The following is a 21,099-nucleotide window of genomic DNA, read 5'->3' as shown; positions in this document are numbered from 1 at the left end:
AAAAAATGATTGAAGTATGATGTATCAACTTACAAGAAACTCTGTTTTGCAAGAGACCACAAAAATATGTCCTACCTGGGAGAATATGCAGTTATCTACATACTAAACTATTTGGCATTCTTCTCTATCCTGGCTTTCTATGATGCCAACTTGCATACTATATGGCCTGAATCCCTAATTGGTAGAATTTATTTAGGGTTATTAGCAAAGGACATTTAGAGGTGACTTTCATAATGAACATAGGAATGTAAGATGGTTAAGGCCTGGGTCTGACAAACCCTAATCAGGTTAACTAATCTACTTAATTAGTTTCTCTTAGTAGGGATGAAGGACTACTACTAGTTCTGATGAGGCTTTAGACAGATAAGCTAGGAATATATATTCTCTTCCAAGGAAGGAACTCGGACTGGGACAGCACCTTGTGACACCTCCCTGCACCTACTCCTCCTGCTTCAGGGCTGATACATATCTAACTGCAGGGGTGGGGAGGAGAGGGACACTGAAGTTGGTGAATATTTATGCCTTCACTTTTACCAGATGTGTCTGTACAGCAAATGTAACAAATGAATAATTATTTCAGTATATTAAATTATTAGGCAGACTTTTGTCAATGAGTCAAATGGAATAGTTTAAGTTAATTGAAATCTTTTGAGTGACTAGGTATTCTTGAATCCTCCTGAATCATTTCTTAGAATCTTTCCTCTTTAATTAAAAAAACCTGTTTTTAAAATAATCTCTCTTGAATGTTCAGTGATTCAACTACAAACACATTTAGCCACATAATTCATTATTTAAATATTCATCTATAAACATGGATATATTAACTTTGTGTTACAAACATTTTAACATTAAAGACCAGTATTAGACGCACTATACCAAAGTTCTGGAATGTTTCAGACTATTTTAAAAATAAATAAGATCCTTATAAAGCATTATGCATGTATTAAGAGACTTACTCAACAAGTATATAGGTCTCATACCATAGAAATAATATAGGAAAATTATTTTCAGCCGTGTAACACTGAACTTAAGAATTTCCAGCACAGTTTCTTTGCAGAGGGATCATAAGTACTAACTGAATTTTATCCAAATTTGAAAAAATGGAAATTACTAGCTAGTTACTGAAAAATGAGAAATGAAAGTGAAAGAAATAAAAGGAAAGTTTAAAATAACCAACTTTTAATGTGGAACAGACTTTGATTTGGTACATTGTATGTTTTAAATTGAGCAAAAGCACCTATTTACCCACCCAACTCTGTGTTGTTCTTAGCCCAAAGCTTCCATTTGTTTACAAAAGCTAGGACATAAGCCTCATTTGGGAGGACACAAGTAAAAAACACCAAGAGCCTCACAGTTGATATCATTGATGGCATTGGTGTCTTTTTCGTTTTTTTTCTATGGCTAGTTTACATCACATTACTTCAACGCTGTTTTTTATTAAGTTTAGTAACAATGTTTTTGTGATTTCATTCCATTGCAAGACGGTTGAAGAATAGCAAGGCATCTACAGATGGACATCGGTACCTTTTTCGTGGCCGGATCAATACAGAGGTGATGGAAGTGGAGAATGTGGATGATGGCACAGGTAGGTAATTTGTTTTTTAGAAGGAAAGACCAATGGTAAACTCCCTCATAAGACAGACTTTTCACCTGAATAATTCATCTGTGGTGCATTAGAGCTTAGAAGTATTTTGTTGGGTAGAACAGTTGGAGGAGAAAGGCAAGATAAAGGAGAAGACGACTATTGGCAAAGTAAAAAGTTATATTTGGCTGAAACACAGTAGCATTCAATACAGAGATACAAAGAAATAGCTGAGTAGGAGTGATGTACACACTCACAGTTCCTGGTATCGCCAGCATGAGTGCAGAAAATAAGGGATTCATTTATTTTCTTCAAGTTATACTATGTTTTATATGTATATATGTGATTTTTTTTCATATAATATGCTCACTGTAGAATATAGAAAACTCTAAATTTGTTTTAAGTATAAAGCCAGTATGCATATAAACATGTCGATTTGCTTGTAAAGGAAGGGTGTTTTGTGTATTTTAAGTGTACATTTTAAGTACTTTATTACTTAAAGATAGTGTATTTTCACACTGCAGATTTGAAGGTACAGACTTTGAAAAGTAAACTTAGCAAATCACGGTTAGTCACAAACATTAAATAAAATGAGGTTAAATAACTTATTTTCTACTTGCAAAAATAAATGGGTCATATTAAGTAATATGACAATATACTAGTCTATAATATGAATGGTTAGTAAATTGGATCACATTTTCTCCCCAATGATTTTAATTAGAATTTCAAAGAAATTCTAGAAGAAAAGATAAGATGAAGTAAAATATATTAGTTGTTGCTAAGTGACTTTAATTCCCACATGGAGAAATGCCTTAATAATACCCCATTTAAACATGGGATGAGGCACAGGTCAGCTCCCCGCTACCACATACCTTTGTTGCCATCTCTAAGTCCCACAGGGGAGAAGAATGTTTATCATCTGTAGGCGCATAAATTTTCAGATGCTCACCTGTGTGCTGCTTCTCTATCCCATTGTTAGCACCCTAAAACATGGTCTAGAACATAAATAGTGAAGCATGATTGCTGCAGGTAAGGAGGAAAGAGGTGCAATGAGCAGAACTCAGGTGTACTCTCTTGAGAAGCAAATCATCTTGTGGTGAGGTTCTTCATGGGCTAAGGGAAGGATAGAGGTGTGGAAATGTCTGACCACCTGCACAGCTGAAAATCCCTCTCTGTGCTACAGGCATCAATACAGTTGCAAATACTCACATGCTAACATGTGGGACCTAGTAGGCTACCTTTCCATGTCGGGATGCACATGTTTTTTTTTTAGAAGGTGACATTTAATTCATTTTAATGCTCTGAGAGGACACCAGTGACATTTAGCAATGTTGTCTGTCTACATGTGAACCCCTGTCTTGCTTCAGTAACCTGACTCCTCAAGAGAATATCCAAAAGCTCCTGTTGTTCTTGATTTGGGGGGAAGTAAGGCAGAGGAAGGCATACTCAGACCTCCACTCTGTTCCTTCTTGGCCCTGTCTCCCCCTGGTGGAACCACCTGTTCCCTGTTGCTTTAGCCTTCTCTTTGTTTTCTCCCCTTATTATACCTTTCCGTGAGCACACAGCTCCTGGGTCTTACTTCCTTCCCTTCCCCCATATGGTGTGATCATGCCCATTTGTACCATTTGCACTGGTAATCAAAGTGAATTTGGGTACATTTTGATGAATTTGACAATGATTCCTATGTTTTGGGAAACGGGGGCACCAAATTAATCTAAGAGGCTAGGGCCTTTGGAGGCATTGGCATAGGATACCATTTTCAGCATATCTGTGTCTGATGTTAGGGGAGTGAGAGCCTATGTGGGGTGATGGAACTTTAACGCAAATGGACTTTGGATTCAATCCCATGCAAATGTTCTTTTAGTGCTGGTAGAATTGTGTACCTTCAGGACTTTGTTTCCTGGGGGATAGGGATGTTAGGGAAACAAGCCTTCGGACCCTGGTGGATATGAATTAGTGGGAAAGACAGGACATTTCAGAATAGTTAGTCATAAATTGCCTGATGACACCTCTTGGCACAAACTTCCAAGGCTCATGTTTCGTTGAAATATGATGAAGAATTTAATTACACTTTGTAGTACACAGTTAAGGCCTTAATTTGCCCTTAAACATATATACACAGCATGTTGCAGGAATCTGAGTACAAATAGTTGTTACAAGGTCACTTAAAGAAATTTTAGGCTCCAGCTGGATACTTCCCATTTGCTTCCTGCAAAGAAAATTTAGTTTTCTAATAAGTGTGAGTACTAGGTCCTTAGGATAAGTATATATCCTCAGCCAGGACTTGGAATTCAAAGATAGAATTTCTGAAGATGAATAGGATCTTGAATATCAACTAATATACCTTGTTAACATTTCAGATGGAAATGAAGCCACATTGAAGTCAGGTCCAAGTTTACCCAGCTCTTTATTATGAAGCTGGGACTGGAGTGAGGTTTCCTTGGTGACCATAGCCATGTCTTGAGCCATGGAGCAGAGGTTCCATATGGATTTTAAATCTATAGGGACCAACTGGAGAGCAGTGAAGAAATAAGGCATCAGTATATAGAGATGAATTTTGTTGTTTGTTTCTTCTAAGAAATGATCTGTGTGCTATACCAGCTTTTTCCTTTTTTGTTTTCTTGGTCACTTCCATCACAAAATATTCATTTCTTTTGAGGAGCTCAGGTTTTAAGTGTTCTTACTTTAAACTCTATGAATGGGAGCTCTGATGTTGATAGGTCGCTGCAGAGCTAACCAATGTCCATATGCCAAGTTCCTCCCACCCTTGGACCCTGGATAAGTTACATGAGGGATGGCAAACACTGACAGGCTCATCTGCTCATTGCCAAAACCCAAAACAAACAATGACTATACCATGTTGTGCTGTAAATAATACAAATTGATTAATCAAGATATATTTTTAAGCATGCTTAAAACTTTTGATGAAAATTTTAAATGTTCCCCCGTCTATTTGAACATATTATAAAAATACTAGGTATTTTTGCATACTCTAGGTATAAGTTAAATACTTTTCTAAGTAAAGGACTCCATCAGACCCTGATCGCATTGATTTAGCTCAAAACTTGCAGAAGAAATATTTGCGTTTGGAATGAGACTAAGCTTTTAGCTAGTGTGTAACTATTTAAATCTTTTGAAAAATAAACTTGATTATACTTTTACTTATAATGTTTTATGAATTGAGTTATATCTCAGGATACAAAAAATTAACGCAATAATGATATGACATGTAGAAATGTGAAAATTTGTTTGTTTTAATATATCCATGTTATCCATTACTGCTTATGTTGAAGGAAGATGGTAGCCATTGAGTTTGTCTCCAGATTTCTATTCCATCATTCTCTAGACCCAACTCTCATTTTGGTTAATTCTAATTTAATTATTCTTTGAAGATTCTTTCTGAGATATTAGTTTGAACATGATGCATAAAAAGTATCCAACTTAAGACCTAAGTAGGAAAGCTGTTGAACTTTCTGCAATTAACTTCCTTGGTAATTTTCATAGTATATGCTTAGAAATTCATTCAGGAAAGTAACAACAGGTGATTTATATTATCTCTTAAGAACTAGTTTATTTGTGTAGTTGGAGAGAGGGCAAAATGGTGACCTTTAGAAAATGTGATCTGTAGTACAGTGTTAGGCAAACTACAAGTTTCAATGCAGTGGTCAAATTTGAATTAAATAAGATGGAAATTTTTTATTCCTTAAGGTGTTCTTTAGTGTGAATTGATTTTTTTAAGGAAATATTTCAGCTGTCATTTTCAATATAAATATTTTAGACCATTTAAAGATATTAAACACATTGAGTTTTTTAAATTAAATTTTGCTTATTAGAGAAAATTTGGAAATAACAGAGAAATAAATTGAAAATACTAGACAATTTCATCACCTAAAAAGAAGTAAATGAGAATTTTAAAATATTTCCATTTTCTTTTTATGCATAGATTTTTAAAAATGCTTAAAAACATAAACTCTGTAGTTTTGTATCCTCTTTTCTTCTTCTTTTTTTTTTTTTAAAGATTTTATTTATTTATTTGACAGAGAGAGAGAGATCACAAGTAGGCGGAGAGGCAGGCAGAGAGAGAGGGGGAAGCAAGCTCCCTGCTGAGCAGAGAGCCCGATGCGGGGCTCGATCCCAGGACCCTGATCATGACCTGAGCTGAAGGCAGAGGCTTAACCCACTGAGCCACACAGGCGCCTTTGTATCCTCTTTTCAATTAAGTAGAATCATTTTTTGAATTGTAGTCATCTTTATCTTCATGTCTTATCATCCACATAATATATATTTATCATTACTTTATCATCAAAAAATAGACAAACCGTAATTACCTTAACAACCATACTACTGTAGTATAAGCGCTATTGAATACTTTATTAATAAAAATGTAGCATAACTTTACAATGTTGAAAAGACTGCCAAGATATATTAGTTCCTTCCTGATACACTTAAGTTTTCAATATTATTAATTTAAAGGAGTGTTCTTGGGAATTGAAAAAAGGTCAGGAGAGTTACTGATAGTTTTAAAAGGAAAAATCTGTTACAACCTTCAAAAAGAAATTTTTTGCCATAAATAATGTCAAATGGTTTTGGATGCCAGAAAATCTTCTTATGTTATTTGATAGAATCAAATATTTATTCCAAAAAGTAATTTTTTCAGCATTAATTATTCATAATGTGAGTAAATTGTGATTTTTAAAATTTCTCAGAAATTTATGCATAAAAAAAAGAAATTTATGCATTCACACCATTGATCATCCGGATAAGGGTTAAACACATTGTTTAGATATCAGTTTCTTGATGTTCTGAATAATATTTTCTGGCAGTTTCTTCTGTTTCCTAGCTTGAGTATACAGTACTTGGCTAGCTTCCATCTCATTAAAACTCACACTATTGAAAAGATACCAGTATTTCCACTGAGAGTTATAGTAGTATCAGTTTTAGAAAAACCTCATCTCATTATGTAAAACTATGCTGAATTAAGAGTGAGGAATTTGCAAACTGTATAGCTTCAAAGTAATTAGTGAGTTGTTCAGGGCTGCCCCTTGGATTTTTCTCTTTTTGGAAAAAACATCGGTGCCTGGAGACTGTTCAGTTTGGATATTCTACACTTAATGAATGACAATTTTAATTCCATTCCTTTTTAACACTTCCTGTAGAATTATATTTTAGATCTATTGAAGTTTGTAAATTCTTGCATTTAGCATTAATAAATTATTCTTTCATTAAAAAATATTTTTAAATTTCCACTAAGGAAAAGCACTGTTGGGCTTTTCCATGTTTTGTTTGTTTGTTTGTTTTAGGATTTCATTTATTAGAGAAAGAGAGAGGGAGAGAGAGAGCATGGGGGAGAGGAACAGAGGGAGACACAGACTCCCAGCTGAGCAGGGAGCCTGATCTGGGTTAATGGGGCTGGATCCCAGGACTTGGATCATGACTTGAGCTGAAGGCAGATGCTTAACCAATTGAGCCACCCACACACCCCTTCCATGCTCTGTATGTGGCTGTTCTTAATAAATAAGTTGAATTCAAATTTATTTTTTAGAATGAATTTATTAAAAAATGTGCTGTGATTGAAATTATGAAGTCATTTTTATATCACTAATTCTTATTTTGAAATAAGTGGTAATTTGTTAACGGATATCATTGTGATATTTATACATTTTGAGGCCTGTTGTATGTATATATACATTCATGTTTACACATATGTTTAAAATTATTTATGATTTTTAAAATTAGTGATAGAAAGTGGCTAGCACATTAACTTTAAAAAAGAACATTATCCTATTTATTTATTTATTTATTTATTTATAAATATTTTATCTATTTATTTGAGAGAGCAAGCAAGAGAGAGAGAGAGAAAGAGAGAAACAGAGAGGGAGGGAGGGAGAAAAAATGAGCAGGGTGAGTGGCAGAAGGAGAAGCAGACTCCCCGCTGGGCAGGGAGCCTGATGTGGGGCTGGATCCCAGAACTCCGGGATCATGACCTGAGCCGAAGGTAGACACCTAACCAACTGAGCCCCCCAGGCATCCCCAGGCTTTCCAATTTAAATTATTAGGTGATATAACCTATTTTTTTCAAAATATTATATTGGTGCAGCAATTAACCTATTACTTGACTTGGCAGATGGTTAATAGTTAACAGTCTTGCTTTCTGTTCATGAAGCAATGGCTACATGCAATCTCATGCTGACTTGTCTAGTTCTTTTCTTTTCTTTTTTTTTTTTAAGATGTTATTTATTTATTTGACAGAGAGAGACCACAAGTAGGCAGAGAGGCAGGCAAAGAGAGAGAGAGGGAAGCAGGCTCCCTGCAGAGCAGAGAGCCCGATGTGGGGCTCAATCCCAGGGCCCTGAGATCACGACCTGAACCAAAGGCAGTGACTTAACCCACTGCCACCCAGGCGCCCTGACTCGTCTAGTTCTGAGTTTAATCATTTATTTTCCAAGGGAAGTCTGAATGCATGGGTTGTAATGGTTAGGCAAGGCTTCATGAAGGATCTGGGTACACTGTAAAGGGAAGAAAGAGTTGCTTGAGGCAGAGAGCAGAGCTGGGTAGCTTGATGGGAGCGTCAGCCTGCAGAACAGGTAAGTATTCACAGGACAAGGAGGAAAGCCACAAAGGGTGGCAGGGCCACAGAAGAATGCGGTGGAAGATGGCATTGTTCGATAGGGTGGGGTCAGTTTAAGGAGGAGCACAAAAGCAAGCTTCCATGTTTTCACTTGGTTCAGTGGTGAGCTACCAAAGGCTTTTGAAGTAAGGAAAGGCCTGATGAAATATTGAAGGAAGAGTCAGCAGGGTGTGGAGAGAGCAAGGCCAGGATCAAATAATCCAGGGAGGAAGGGAAGGGAAGGAAGACCCAGCTTACAGGGGTGACTGGCCCAGGACATTTGGTATGCAGGGTCAAGAGCATCAGCCTGGCACATGAACTTGTGTTCCTCGGTGTTCTATGGGAAGATACATTACGTTCATTTTAAAGTAAGTCCGATATTTTATTACTGCAGGTTGTGTGTGGTTCTTGTGATTTTCTTTACCTGGAGTATGATTAAAAGGGGAGTAGCACTAGTGGGACTGTGGGATCTTTTAAGCGGCAGTGCTGACTTCACTCAGCTAATCTCGGTCTGATTGTGGAAGGGGGGATCCCGAGTCTGAAAAACTGATGCTTGTTTGTGATACTGGCCCTGTAAGGTGACACATTTGTGGAGGAGGGTGTGTAGACATGTACAATTTGATCTTTTTTCCCCACCAATTTATCATGATTTCTCACTTAGTGATTTGTTGTAGGAGGTAACAAGGCATTATGGTATAATTATTAACTAATAATTTTTACTTTCTTACTGAAGCCATTGATACCTATCTGACATGTATTACTTGGTGCTGCTACTTTGTATAGGATACGAATATGAATTAAATATGTAAGGGTAAGAAGGAAAAGGTAGAAATTCCTTTTAAAAACAGACTGTTATTTCCTGATGGGGGAAATTTTCTGATAGTTTGATTCCCTATTTTATCAGAAATTGTTATTATTAATGGTATTATGGCATATGTGTATACATATATGTGTGTGTGTGTGTGTGTGTGTGTGTGTGTGTGTGTGTGTGTGTATTATAGACTAACACCTAATATAAGTCCATTCTGACTCATAGATAATTTGGAATTTTTAAAGACCCTGAACCATACAGCATCATTTGAAAATGTGTTTTTGAAATAATTAATGTGATCAAAGATACTGTATGGTGATTTGGGAGCTAAAAAGATAATGGGGACAAGATTTTGGGAGAATGAGTGGCAACCATGCCTGCTTCTACTTAGAACTCATCAAATAAAATAGGCCATTTGAGAAAACCTAAAGAAACAAAAAATAGCACAGTGCGAGAAAATCATTTCTCTAAACCACCCTTAACATTTTGTGGCTCACCTCCTGTCTACCCACCATTACTGTTTGGTGACTCTCCAGGAGATGAATGAAAATTGTCACTTTAAATTGCTGCAGGTTCTGACTCGGGTCTTTGTCATATGTTTTTTCGTTCTGGATCTTTGCTTTGCAGGCTGTCATGCCAGTAAAGGCTGGATGCAAGTAACATCACTATTCTCTACCTGTTGTTGCTATTAGGCAGAAAACTGCCATAGAGGGTTTCCTGTTGACATTTTCAAATCCAGCATGACAGTGTAGCCAAAATTATGGTGAGACCTAGTAAAAGACAATGTGAATTCATACTCAAAAATTCTTTTTGTTTCTATTCATGCCAGTTATATGGAAAGATGTGGTTTTACAGAGTGTGTATTTTTCAACCGTGAGCAATGATAATGGATTGGCATTTGTATCTTTCCATTTATTGAAGATTAGGTAAATGTACTCTTGGTATGTTTCCTTCATTTGTTCTGATTCTTATTGTAGGGTTCATTAAACAGCTGAGAATTGTTCTGTGGTGGTATTGTTTGCTTTTGAAACTTAGAATAATATTTCAAAGGAATATTAAAAAGACAAAATGAATGTGACACTTTGGATATTTGATTATTGAGATGAAAATTCTTTTAAAAGTTCTTCTTTTATTACTTTAGGGACCTTAACAACATTTTTGGACATAGAGGAAAGGAATGTTAATTAGTTTAGATGTTCAAGTTCATGTAATATAATAATGCTATGAGTTAGAATGTTCCATTCCTGAGTACTGACTGCATTTAATATATAAACACATAATTTTTTGGTTTTTATGTTCTTCATTTACACATATAAAGCAAAAATACTTTTAAGAATTCAGTGATCCTGGAACCGTTATGAATTGAATGGTTATATTGATATAATATTATATTTGTTGTTCAACTTTACCCATTAATTTCCAGCTGACTTCCATAGCAGTGGACACATTGTTGTCAATGGATGGAAGATACATAACACAGCGAAAAATAAATGGTTTGTGTGTATGGCAAAAACACCCGAGGAGAAACATGAATGGTTTGAAGCTATTTTGAAAGAAAGAGAACGGCGAAAAGGTGGGTGTATGAATTGGGCACTATTATACTTTATGAAGATTCTAACTTAGCAGGAAAGCAGATAATGGGCAGAAGTTACGAGAAAGGAAAAAGGCATATGCTGTTCACTTAGATTTCCCATGTGATGTAAGACTCATGATAAAATACTTTTTTAAAAGATTTTATTTATTTAACACAGCAAAAGAGAGAGCACAAGCAGCAGGAACAGCAGGCAGAGGGAAGAGTAACGGCAGGCAGAGGGAGCGGGAGAAGCAGGCTTCCCATTGAGCAGGTAGCCCGATGCAGAACTCGATCTCAGGACCCTGGGATTATGACCTGAGCCAAAGACAGATGCTTAACCAACTGAGCCACCCAAGCACCCCTAAAATACATTTTGAATACTTCTAATATTATTACTAATAGAAAAGAAAAACGTTGTATAGTTAGTAAAATAATATATTGTGGCCAGCGGTGTCTTTTAAATAGTATCTTAGTCTGTCAAGGCCACTATAAGAAAATACCCCAGACCGGGTGTCTTATAAACAACAGAAATTTGTAGCTCACAGCTCTGGAGGCCGGGAGCCCCAGATTCGGTGTCTGGTGATAGCAATTTCCCAGTTCATAGATGGCCATTTTCTCACTGTGTCCTCACATGGCAAAGGGGCAAGAGATCTCTCTTTGTCTCATTTATAAAGCCATTAATCCCAATCCCATTCATGAGGACTCTAGCCTCATGACCTAATCACCTTCCACACGCCTTACCTCCTAATACCATCACGTTGAGCGTTAGAATTCAACATATGAATCTGGGAGGCATGCAAATGTTCAGTCTACAGCAAATAATCTCATATGCTTTAAAATTTATTCAGTTTGCTTTACACCTTATTCTTGCTATTTCGAAAACATTATTATGGAGTTTTCCTGTAAGAGACAAACTTCAGGAGTACAATGCAGTGCTGTAGGGCTTTCAACAGGTGTATTTTTAATAGTACACTGAAAATTTCTAGACCAAATATGTTAGTATCCTAATTATAGAATAAGGCACTCTGGATATACATTAACATTTTAAAATTATTACAATGCCATTGAATATAATGCAGCCCAATAAGGAGTGTGTTCATATGAGGAGGACTGGCTCAAAATTGCTTCACGTTTTTAGCAAGATTTGCAAAAGGTATTTGATCTGGCAATATTCAGTTATGTGAAGTTTATCTGCAATTAAGCACATTTCTGCAATTCAGCTAGGAAATAGAAATGCTTGTGTTACTACTAATTTCTTTATCAAATAACTGATAAGACAAAAAGCAGTGTTTATTCCTTTTTCCCAGAGATTTAGGAGTAAAATATCTCATTGCTGATGAAATTTCAGGACACAAAGAACCCTTTCTTCTATCTTCAGAAATTTTACCTTGAAGAACATGCAAAGCTCCTACTTCTATTAAAATATTCATAGTACACATTTGTTTGAGAATTTCCAAAGCATTTCAAATACTTAACTCCTTTGATTGATCTGGGATGGAGAGCCTGTTAGAAAAGTTTAAAACAGGGGCACCTGGGTGGCTCAGTGGTTTAAAGCCTCTGCCTTCGGCTCAGGTCATGATCTCAGGGTCCTGGGATTGAGCCCCGCATCGGACTCTCTGCTCAGTGGGGAGCCTGCTTCCTCCTCTCTCCCTCTCTGCCTACTTGTGATCTCTGTCTGTCAAATAAATAAATAAAATCTTTAAAAAAAAAGCTTAAAACAAAGATTATGAATACATAGCTGATTCTTTAAGTTTTGTTGAATCTAGCAATCAATTCAAATAGCATAGCAAATCATTTCAAAGGTAAAATAAATGTTTCATCAAGTTGAATCTTTATTTTTTCAGAATAGCTATGCATATAGATAAATCTGAAGTAAAAAAGGAAGGAGGGAAAGAAGGAAGGGAAAAAAGAAGAAAGCAAAGCAAGCAAACAAACATGTTCTATTAATTTGTTTATGTTAACAGGCGCTATTCTTAAAAAAAATTATTCTGTTACTGACAAATGGTAATTCCTCCTCCATTGTAAAAAATAAAAATTCTAGTAAAAAATTTTGTAGTTAGAAGACTGAGAATAAAAATCACAGAAATCTTGTGATTTATGTAGGTCCCATGATAAAGCCACCCATTAACTTCCTTTTGACCTCTTCTCTTTCCTTCCCCTATGCTCCAAATTCAGGTATTTTTTTTAAGGTTTTATTTTATTTATTTATGTGAGAGAGAGAGAGAGAGAGAGAGAACTAATGCACATGGGGAGGGGCAGAGGGAGAGAGAGAAGCAGACTCCCTCCTAAGCAGGGAGCTCGATTCAGGACTCCATCCCAGGACCCTGAGACCATGACCTGAGCCGAAGGCAGGCACTTAACCGACTGAGCTACCCAGGTGCCCTGTGGTAGAGAGCTCTGTATCTGCAACCCCCTGCCCATGCTTGATGTGCAATAAATTTTGGTTTCATGCAGGCAAGAGTGAGTGAGGAGACTTTTTCAGTTACCTGTCCTTGGTTTCCTTTTCGATAGGTTTAAAATTAGGAATGGAGCAAGACACCTGGGTAATGATCTCCGAACAGGGTGAGAAACTCTACAAGATGATGTGCAAACAAGGGAATCTGATCAAAGACAGAAAAAGAAAACTGACCACATTCCCTAAATGCTTCCTTGGAAGGTAAGGTCCATAGTGGGTACATGGATTTCTTTCATATTTTCACTATGTCATGTATCAACTACCCTTTCTTCAATGATTTGTTTTTCTTTAAAAAAAAAAAAAAATTCCTCTGGGCATTTTTGAATATCTTTTTACTGTCAACATTTCCTGGATGATAGTGAGGTGAAGGAATGGACCTAGAGCCCGACATCATGGAAAATTTTAGACATCTATCCGTCCATCCCGGACGTCAACAATTTCAGATGTATGGTGTTCTGAGGGCAAAGCAGACACTGGGGTCAGGCGGGGCTGGGAGGCAGCAGGTTCACTGAAGGGGGACGAAGTCTAGCAAGGATGTGAGTACATGGCCTACAAGTCAGAATGTAAGACACAGAGTCTAAACCCGAGATTAATCAGCACTTTGACACCTGGGCTCAGGTTGAAGGACCATTGATGAGGAATCTGAAAAATCGGGTCCTGCAAGGGGCCTGGCGCAGAGCAACAGGCGGAGAGGTTGCCTGGGTTTTGAGCATAGACCCACTGTCAGTCCTCTGGGGTCTGCGGGCAGCTGTGCGTGGAAGTCCCTGCTGGGTGAAGCGTGCAGGACCAAAGGGAAGGGCGGCTGCCTTAAGCCATGCCCCGTGCTGGCTGTTTCCATACATTTCTAATCCTCAGATGCATACCTTGCATTTATAATCTTTATATTTTTTAAAGATTCAGAAACCAGCAGTCAGGGAGTCTACCATGCCCGCCTTCATACAACCAGTGAATGCCAATGTCAGCTCCAGGAGACTGGACTGGTAGTTCAAAGGCCACACTTCGCAGTCAGACTGTCTCCATGCAAATCTGGCCCTACCTCTGGCTAGTTGAGCGATGTAGGAAGTTTAAATGTCTTTTTCCTCTCTAAACATGAGATGATTATAGTGCTTACCTGTAATGCCTAACAGAATGTCTTCTTGATAAATTATGCAGATACCATAAAATAACCATAGGCCACACCGGCTCCCAACCCAGTTAGAAGAATATAAGCCAGGAAACCCTGGCCTGCAGGGCAGCATGGGGTCCCTCCTTCAGGGGCTGGGGTCCTCACAGCAGAGCACTCGGCTGCCAGCAAGCTGCTGTTGCTGTCCTTGGTAGGCCCCCAGCCAATGGCTCTTGTGGGAGAGAAAGAGTGGAGGGGAGCCCACCTTGGCTTAGAAACCCCATGTTGCAAAGAAGACCCAATTTCTTAGAACCACCTCTGGGGCATAACTTCCAGGGTTCTCAGAGGGACATGCCTGTTTATAGGAGTCACTTCAAGCTATAGCTTCTCACCAAGAATGTATTCATATTCCATTTAGCCATCAGGCGTCATTTTGGCCATGAGCAATGCTGCCTGGTAACCCAGCAGACGCCCTGCCTCCATCAGGTTCCAGGGAAACAGAGCTCCAAGGCTGACCCAGGGTCAAGTTTTCCTAATTAAAGGAGCAGGAGTCTTGTTAACTAAAGAGTCAACACGGGGGTGGAGTGTGGAGATGGTGGCTGGGCGATGGACATTGGGGAGGGTTTGTGCTATAATGAGTGCTGCGAAATGTGTAAGCCTGATGATTCGCAGACCTGTACCCCTGGAGCAAATAATACATTATATGTTAATAAAAATAATAATTAAAAAAAAAGAGTTAACATGATCTTACATGGGCAAAGTGCTAGTTAGTTACAATGGTATGTAAGCGTTCTCCACAGTGCCTGATACACAGGAGAGACTCAGTAAATTTTAGTTGTGTTCATTGTGGCTTTTTCCATAATAGCACACTAGCTTAGTTACTAGTTACTAATTATAGACCACGTTTGAGATTGTTTTTGACTGGATCAGGATCCTTTCGTAGAGTGTTAATGGGATCTTGTGATTTCTGTAAGTCCCATGGTAAAGCCATCCAGTAACTTCCTTTCTTACCCCTTCTCTTTCCTTCCCCTATGCTCCTAATTAATAGTAATACTTACAGTGTGTTCTTTTCCTCATTTTAATTTGGAATATTCAGGAATCTGCTGGCATCAGAACAGAGAATGATGCTTTCGCTACATACCAACCAGCTCAACCCATTTGTCAACCACTGATGTTTCATAAGTGCTCAAAATGTGCCAGACACTGTGCTGAGCTCCTGACATTCATCAGTTCATTTAATTCTGTAACAGCACTGTGGAGTTGATACACTTTTTTTTTTTTCCCAAGATTTTACTTATTTATTTGAGAGAGAGAGAGAGAGTCGGGAGCAGAGGGAAAGGGACAAGCAGACTCCATGCTGAGTGCAGAGCCCGATTTGGTGCTTGATCCCAGGACCCTGAGATCATGACCTGAGCCAAAGGCAGATGCTTAACCAATTTAGCCACCCAGGCATCCCTGGAGTTGGTATTACTATTTTTGTGCTATTGTAGAAAAAACTAAAGTTTTACTTCTTTTTTAATTTTCTTTCTTTTGGATGGCTTTAACAACTTCTTCTGCCTTAAAATGTAGTTTTTAAACTAGATATCCATTTTTAGAATTCCATGCCCCTTGGTAATTTGACTTTAGCCATAGGTGTTGCTTTTGGTTTGAAATAAATGGAAAAGTAATTTCCTGACACCTTCTATAGCTTGGCTTCTCTGACCTCTGTGCAAAGTTGAAACCATTCTAAAATGTATCCAATACTTTATGTAAAAGTTCAAATGTTATATTTTTATAACATGAGCACAATAAAATATTTTATTGTAAAATGTTTCTCTATTTAGTATTCTCTTACTGATACCACATGGTCAAAAAAACAGTACCAAGCTGGTGCTCTCCTGTGTTATAAAATATCATCCTACTTATCTGTGATGTGGGGCTCCTCTCCTCGCCCCAAAATGGTAAAAGCTGTGGTTTGTTCATCCTCCCTGGCCTTTCACAGCCACAGCAGATGGATGTGGTAGACAGTTCTGATGGGTGGTTTTGTGCTGGAATATTCCTTTTGGATGACAATTTATTCTTTTTTTAAGATTTTACTTATTTATTTGAGAGAGAGGGAGAATCAGAGAGAGAGAGCACAACAGGCAGAGGGTCAAAGGGAGAAAGAGAGTAGGGAACCCAATGTGGGGCTTGATTCCCAGACTCCAGGAACATGACATGAGCCAAAGGCAGATGCTTCAGTGACTAAGCCACCTAGTTCCCTCCACCCCCCCCAGATGACATTTAAATACAAAAATGAATTTATTAAAAACCTTATTTATTTATTTATTATCTGAGAGGAGAGAGAGAGAGAGAGCACAAGCATCGGGAGGGGCAGAGGGTGAGGGAGAAGCAGACTCCCTGCCGAGCAGAGAGCTGGAGGTGTGACTGATCCCAGGACCCAGAGATCATGCCCTGAGCCAAAAACAACCAACTGAGCCACCCATGTACCCCACTAAATAACTTCAAAATTTGAAAACAGTATAGTAAAACTATTGGTGTGTACTAATTTTATATTGCTGCAGAATAAATAACAACACTCCTAGTGCCTTGAAACAACACCTATTCATTAGCTCACAATTCTATATGTCAGAAAGAAGTTGAGGTGAGCAATGCTGGGCTGTCTGCTTAGGGTCTCACAAGGTCAAAATCAAGGGCTGAGCTGCGGCTGGGCCTTACCTTAAGGGTCTGAGGAAAAATTCACTTGCAAGCACATTCAGGTTCTTGACAGAATTCAGTCCCCCATGAGTGTAAGAATAGGTCCTACTTCTGTGCTGGCTGTTGGCCAGGACCACTCTCAGAAGCTGCCTGTGTTCCTTGGTACATGGCCCCTCTATCTTCAAAGGTAGCAGTGGCTCACTGAATCTTTCTTGTGCTTTTAATTTTTCTCTCACTCTTGTGCCACCAGCCTGAGAAAACTCTCTGCTTCAAAGTGCTCAACTGACTGGGTCGAGCTCACTTGAATAATTTACATATTTTGAGGTCAACTGACTTGGAATTTTAGTTTCGTATAAAAAATCCATTCATACCACTACTTAGATTAGGATTTGGTTACAAAACCAAGGGATGGGATTCTTGATAGTGGGGTAAGAGAACACGTTTAGAATTCCATCTACCATATGGGGTGTGCAGTTTTATGGGGTTTGCCTTCTTAGAGTTCAAACACACTGGTTTTCTGTGCCTGGAAAGCCATATTCCAGTCTGTCTCTTATATTGTCATTATTATTCTGTTTATTTTGTCTGTTTGCTACCTTTAGGATCTTGTTGTATTCTCTTTACAGTTAAAACTACTCTAAAAATTTCCCTTTGTGTTTATTAGAGGTCTCAGTAAGTTGAAGAGGCATTATATATAGGGTTTAGGTAAGCATGAATGAATGGACATGGGTTTTCTAGGATAGAGTAAAGTTTAAATAATTTGGGGCTTTGCATATGTGAAAAAATGCAAGCAAATGCACTGCAAACATTTCTTTATATCTGAGGCTTCTTCCAAGGCTGCTTGATGAAAGCATGGTAGAAATAGACTTCTTGGGGAGGCAGGGGTGGGAAAACTCTTTTAACTATTTCACTGGATTTCTGTTGCAGTGAATTTGTGTCATGGCTCTTGGAAATTGGAGAGATTCACAGGCCTGAGGAAGGTGTACACTTAGGACAAGCATTATTAGAAAATGGAATCATCCACCATGGTAATTATTTTGTTAATTACTAAGTTATTCTCTTTGGTCACCAGTTGGAAGCATCTTGATTCCGTTAATCAATCTGGCTTATAGTAAATGTCTATATTCTAGGATGCTTATGTATTTTTAACATTTCAAGTACCTAATATATATAGAATTGCAGTTTTGGGAATTTTGTGGAGTATGGGTTTATGGTGATATATTTGCTAATTTTAATGTGAATGGCCACAAAACAGGCAAAAATTAGAAATACAGGGAAGTATTTACCTGGGATAGTGGAGGAAGACATGGCAAGTTCTAATTGGAGTATTTGGGGCTGCATTGTGAGGGAAAGGGCCTCATGTCAGGCATTGTAGAATGAGTAGAACTCTGACAGGGCAGAAGGGAAGAAGGACATCCTTCCCTGAGACATGGGAGTGGGATAGCTCATGGTGGCCTCTTAGGAACTAGCACAAACTCTCACGAGGCAAGACAGTCTACTTCACAGATGAATATACTGGAGAGGAAGGGTTCGGTGGGAGAGGTAGGCACATCTGATCCCATAAGATCTTAACTCTCTGGCTGTAATATGTTGGGTTTATTCTGAAGGGATGAGGAGATGGACACTTTTAAGCAGAAAAGTGGCCAGAACATGGCTTTCAGAACGCTTAGGTGCAGCAATGTGGAATGTGGAGTGGAGACGTTGGAGACACTGTGGGGGAGCCCCGTCCATCAGGCAGCCCCCGCCTTTCCCTGTAGTAGGAGGATGACGGCTATGTTCTAGGGCGTGATGACAGTGGCCCATCTGGGAGACTTCGGTGAAGCTGAAGCAGCCTGTTTGAACACTGTTGGATGTGGGAGATGAGGAGTGAAGAGCAAGATCAGGTTACTGTGAGATTTCTGTCTGGTTGACAGGGGTGACTATTCAGGAGAAGGAGCAGGGTGGGAGAGGATAAAGGGTTCTTGTCAGTTTTGTTATAAGACATCCACAGGGGAACACCCAGCAAGAGGTTGAGAATGTATGTGTAAAGCTCAGTGTATACAATCATGGGAATCATTTCAAGAGAGCACCAGTTTCCTGAGAAGATCAGTAACAAAGAAGAAAGCAGTGATAATGGGACTGAGAGGTAAAGCTTGAAGAATTTCTAATGCAAAATGTGGGAGAGGAGAAAAAGAGGGAATTATGAATAAACATAGGTATTTGGCTAAGCTACTTCAATGTTCTTTTTTTTTTTTTTTTTTTCAATTAGAGTGGGATGAAACTGAACTAGATTCTCCCAGTTTTTCCCTCACCATTCTGGGTGCCCTGTGAATTCTTCCATCGAAATAGATCGCTAATCAGACCACTTCTGTCACTTCGAAGATCCCCATCTTCTTCCCAGTTACAACTTCTCCTTTCTTGCTCCTGCTTTTGTCCACCATCCCTATGACACAGTCTCCAGGAAACAGCTGGAGACCTTTTAAAACAAATGTAAGATCAAAGCATTCTCTTGCTTATAATCATCTACTGGCATCCCATTACACTCAAAGAAAAGTCTGGAACCTCTTACTTACTATGGTCCAGATCTCTTACCATGGCCCACAAGGCCCCACATAATAGGGCCCCTGACTTCCTCTGTGAGTTGGCAAATAATGTTGTACCCAGCTCATTACACTGTGGCCCCTGTGGTTTTCTGTCTCTTCCTTAAACACTCTGGGATGACTCTGCATTTAGGATCTTTGCTCTTGCAATTCTCATTCAACTATTATTTATTAATTCCTAGTATATACCAGGGACCTTTCTAGGTGCTGGAGGGACAGCAGTGAATGAAATGACAAGAGTCACAGTATTCATGACTCATGTCTTCAGTGACACTCTTTTAGAATCTCATCCTATTACCATAAACTGTGTTTTTAATTTTTGAAATTTTCTTCATGAACTTATCACTCTCTAAAATTATCATGCTATTTTATTTGTTTATTTATTATTTCTCTCTTTACCTCCCATATTGATCCTGGCCCCCCATCAAAATAGAAGTACTACAGGAACAGGATACCTGGAGTGCCCATCACATGTAGGTGCTCAGTAAATATTTGCTCAGTGAATGAATAAAGGAGTAATTATATTGTTAGTAAATAGATGATAATAGTGATAAATTGTAGGTGATTTTGTTCTTGATTCTTTAGCACTGTGAAAACACACCACATAGCATCTAGTGTGCTAAAAATCATCATCCAAAAACTTATAAGTAAACATGAAAAGATGTTGAGTTAGATGACTTTCCTCTTGGATGCTTCTCTTTCCTTTCTTCTAACCCCAAGCCCAAATGCATATTTGGGTCAAGAAGGGACTATGTGGTGTTTTGTCCCACAGTCTACTGAAGCTCAAGTAGGTGGACTATCGAGAGGTTTTACATACAATCATAGACCTTCAGAAATCAGGTGATTCCTTTCTCATTTAGGCTACATACTTCCAGGAACTATGTCTTAGCAGTAGAGCAAAGAAGGGAAAATCTATTTATGAACTATTTGTTTATTCCCTTTTTTACTGACTCTTTCCTTCATTCTGTGTGTAAGATACTATGCTACCTAGCATAAAATTATCATGTTATGGCCTTTATTTCTTATGGCCTGATAGTTTAAACCTATCTTTTTACCTTATTCATCAAGCAATCCAGGTGTTGACATATTTCCTTTCAGAAAGGTAGAAATCCACCAGGATGGGATAATTAACGTTTTGCTGAGAACACTGAGAAGGAAAACTGTATTGGTTAACAACAGCTGCTCTAACAAATTTAAACCTCAGTACAGTGGCTTCCATTCTACAAGCTACTTTTTCTCTCAGGTAAAACCAGTCTCTGGTGGAGGATGTTGGAGGTACCAGGGTTTTAGTCCTGGGAGAGGCTCACCCTCCTTCAGTGCAGGGCTCTTAACGGTCATTTTGAAAGGAGTGTTGGAGTTTTTGGATTATTTATTTTAAATGGGCCTGTACACTCCACGTTTTGCCTTACTTTTGTGTGCATGTCCTCCTTAGAAGTAACTCAGTTCCATGGCCACTCCTTATTGCAAGAGAAACTTAGAAATGTAGTGTAGGTTCATGCCCAGGGAAAATAAAAGCTAAACCAATTTGGTAAACAACGATCCAATGCCTGCCACTGAGGTATAGCTCTCAGGTCAATATAAAATCTATGGAATTATATTAAAGCCAGAGTAATCATTATATAAACTTGTCGATGTTTTATAGTGATATCACCATATAATAGTCATAAAAATGACTTTTAACATTTCAGTAGAGGTTTTCATAACTTCTGTTGTTAAT

The 21,099-nt window shown here is 38.3% G+C and overlaps 1 protein-coding gene across 1 annotated transcript in view; it reads left to right on the top strand.

Annotated features, from left to right (window-relative positions):
• Positions 1-21,099, top strand: part of LOC308341017 (phosphatidylinositol 3,4,5-trisphosphate-dependent Rac exchanger 2 protein) — a gene marked incomplete at its 5' end in the record, with an annotated part of 290,021 nt that overhangs the window by 101,131 nt on the left and 167,791 nt on the right. The window contains 4 exons of the mRNA XM_080800603.1: positions 1,482-1,585; positions 10,424-10,573; positions 13,085-13,229; positions 17,731-17,831. Of these exons, the coding sequence (XP_080656729.1) occupies positions 1,482-1,585; positions 10,424-10,573; positions 13,085-13,229; positions 17,731-17,831 (500 nt within the window). The remainder of the gene's footprint in view (positions 1-1,481; positions 1,586-10,423; positions 10,574-13,084; positions 13,230-17,730; positions 17,832-21,099) is intronic.

The sequence above is a fragment of the Martes martes genome, assembly GCF_963455335.1.
Source record: "Martes martes genome assembly, chromosome: 4".
Lineage (NCBI taxonomy): Eukaryota > Metazoa > Chordata > Mammalia > Carnivora > Mustelidae > Martes > Martes martes.
Note: the sequence above shows the minus strand (reverse complement) of the source record. Positions and strands in the feature narration are given on the sequence as shown.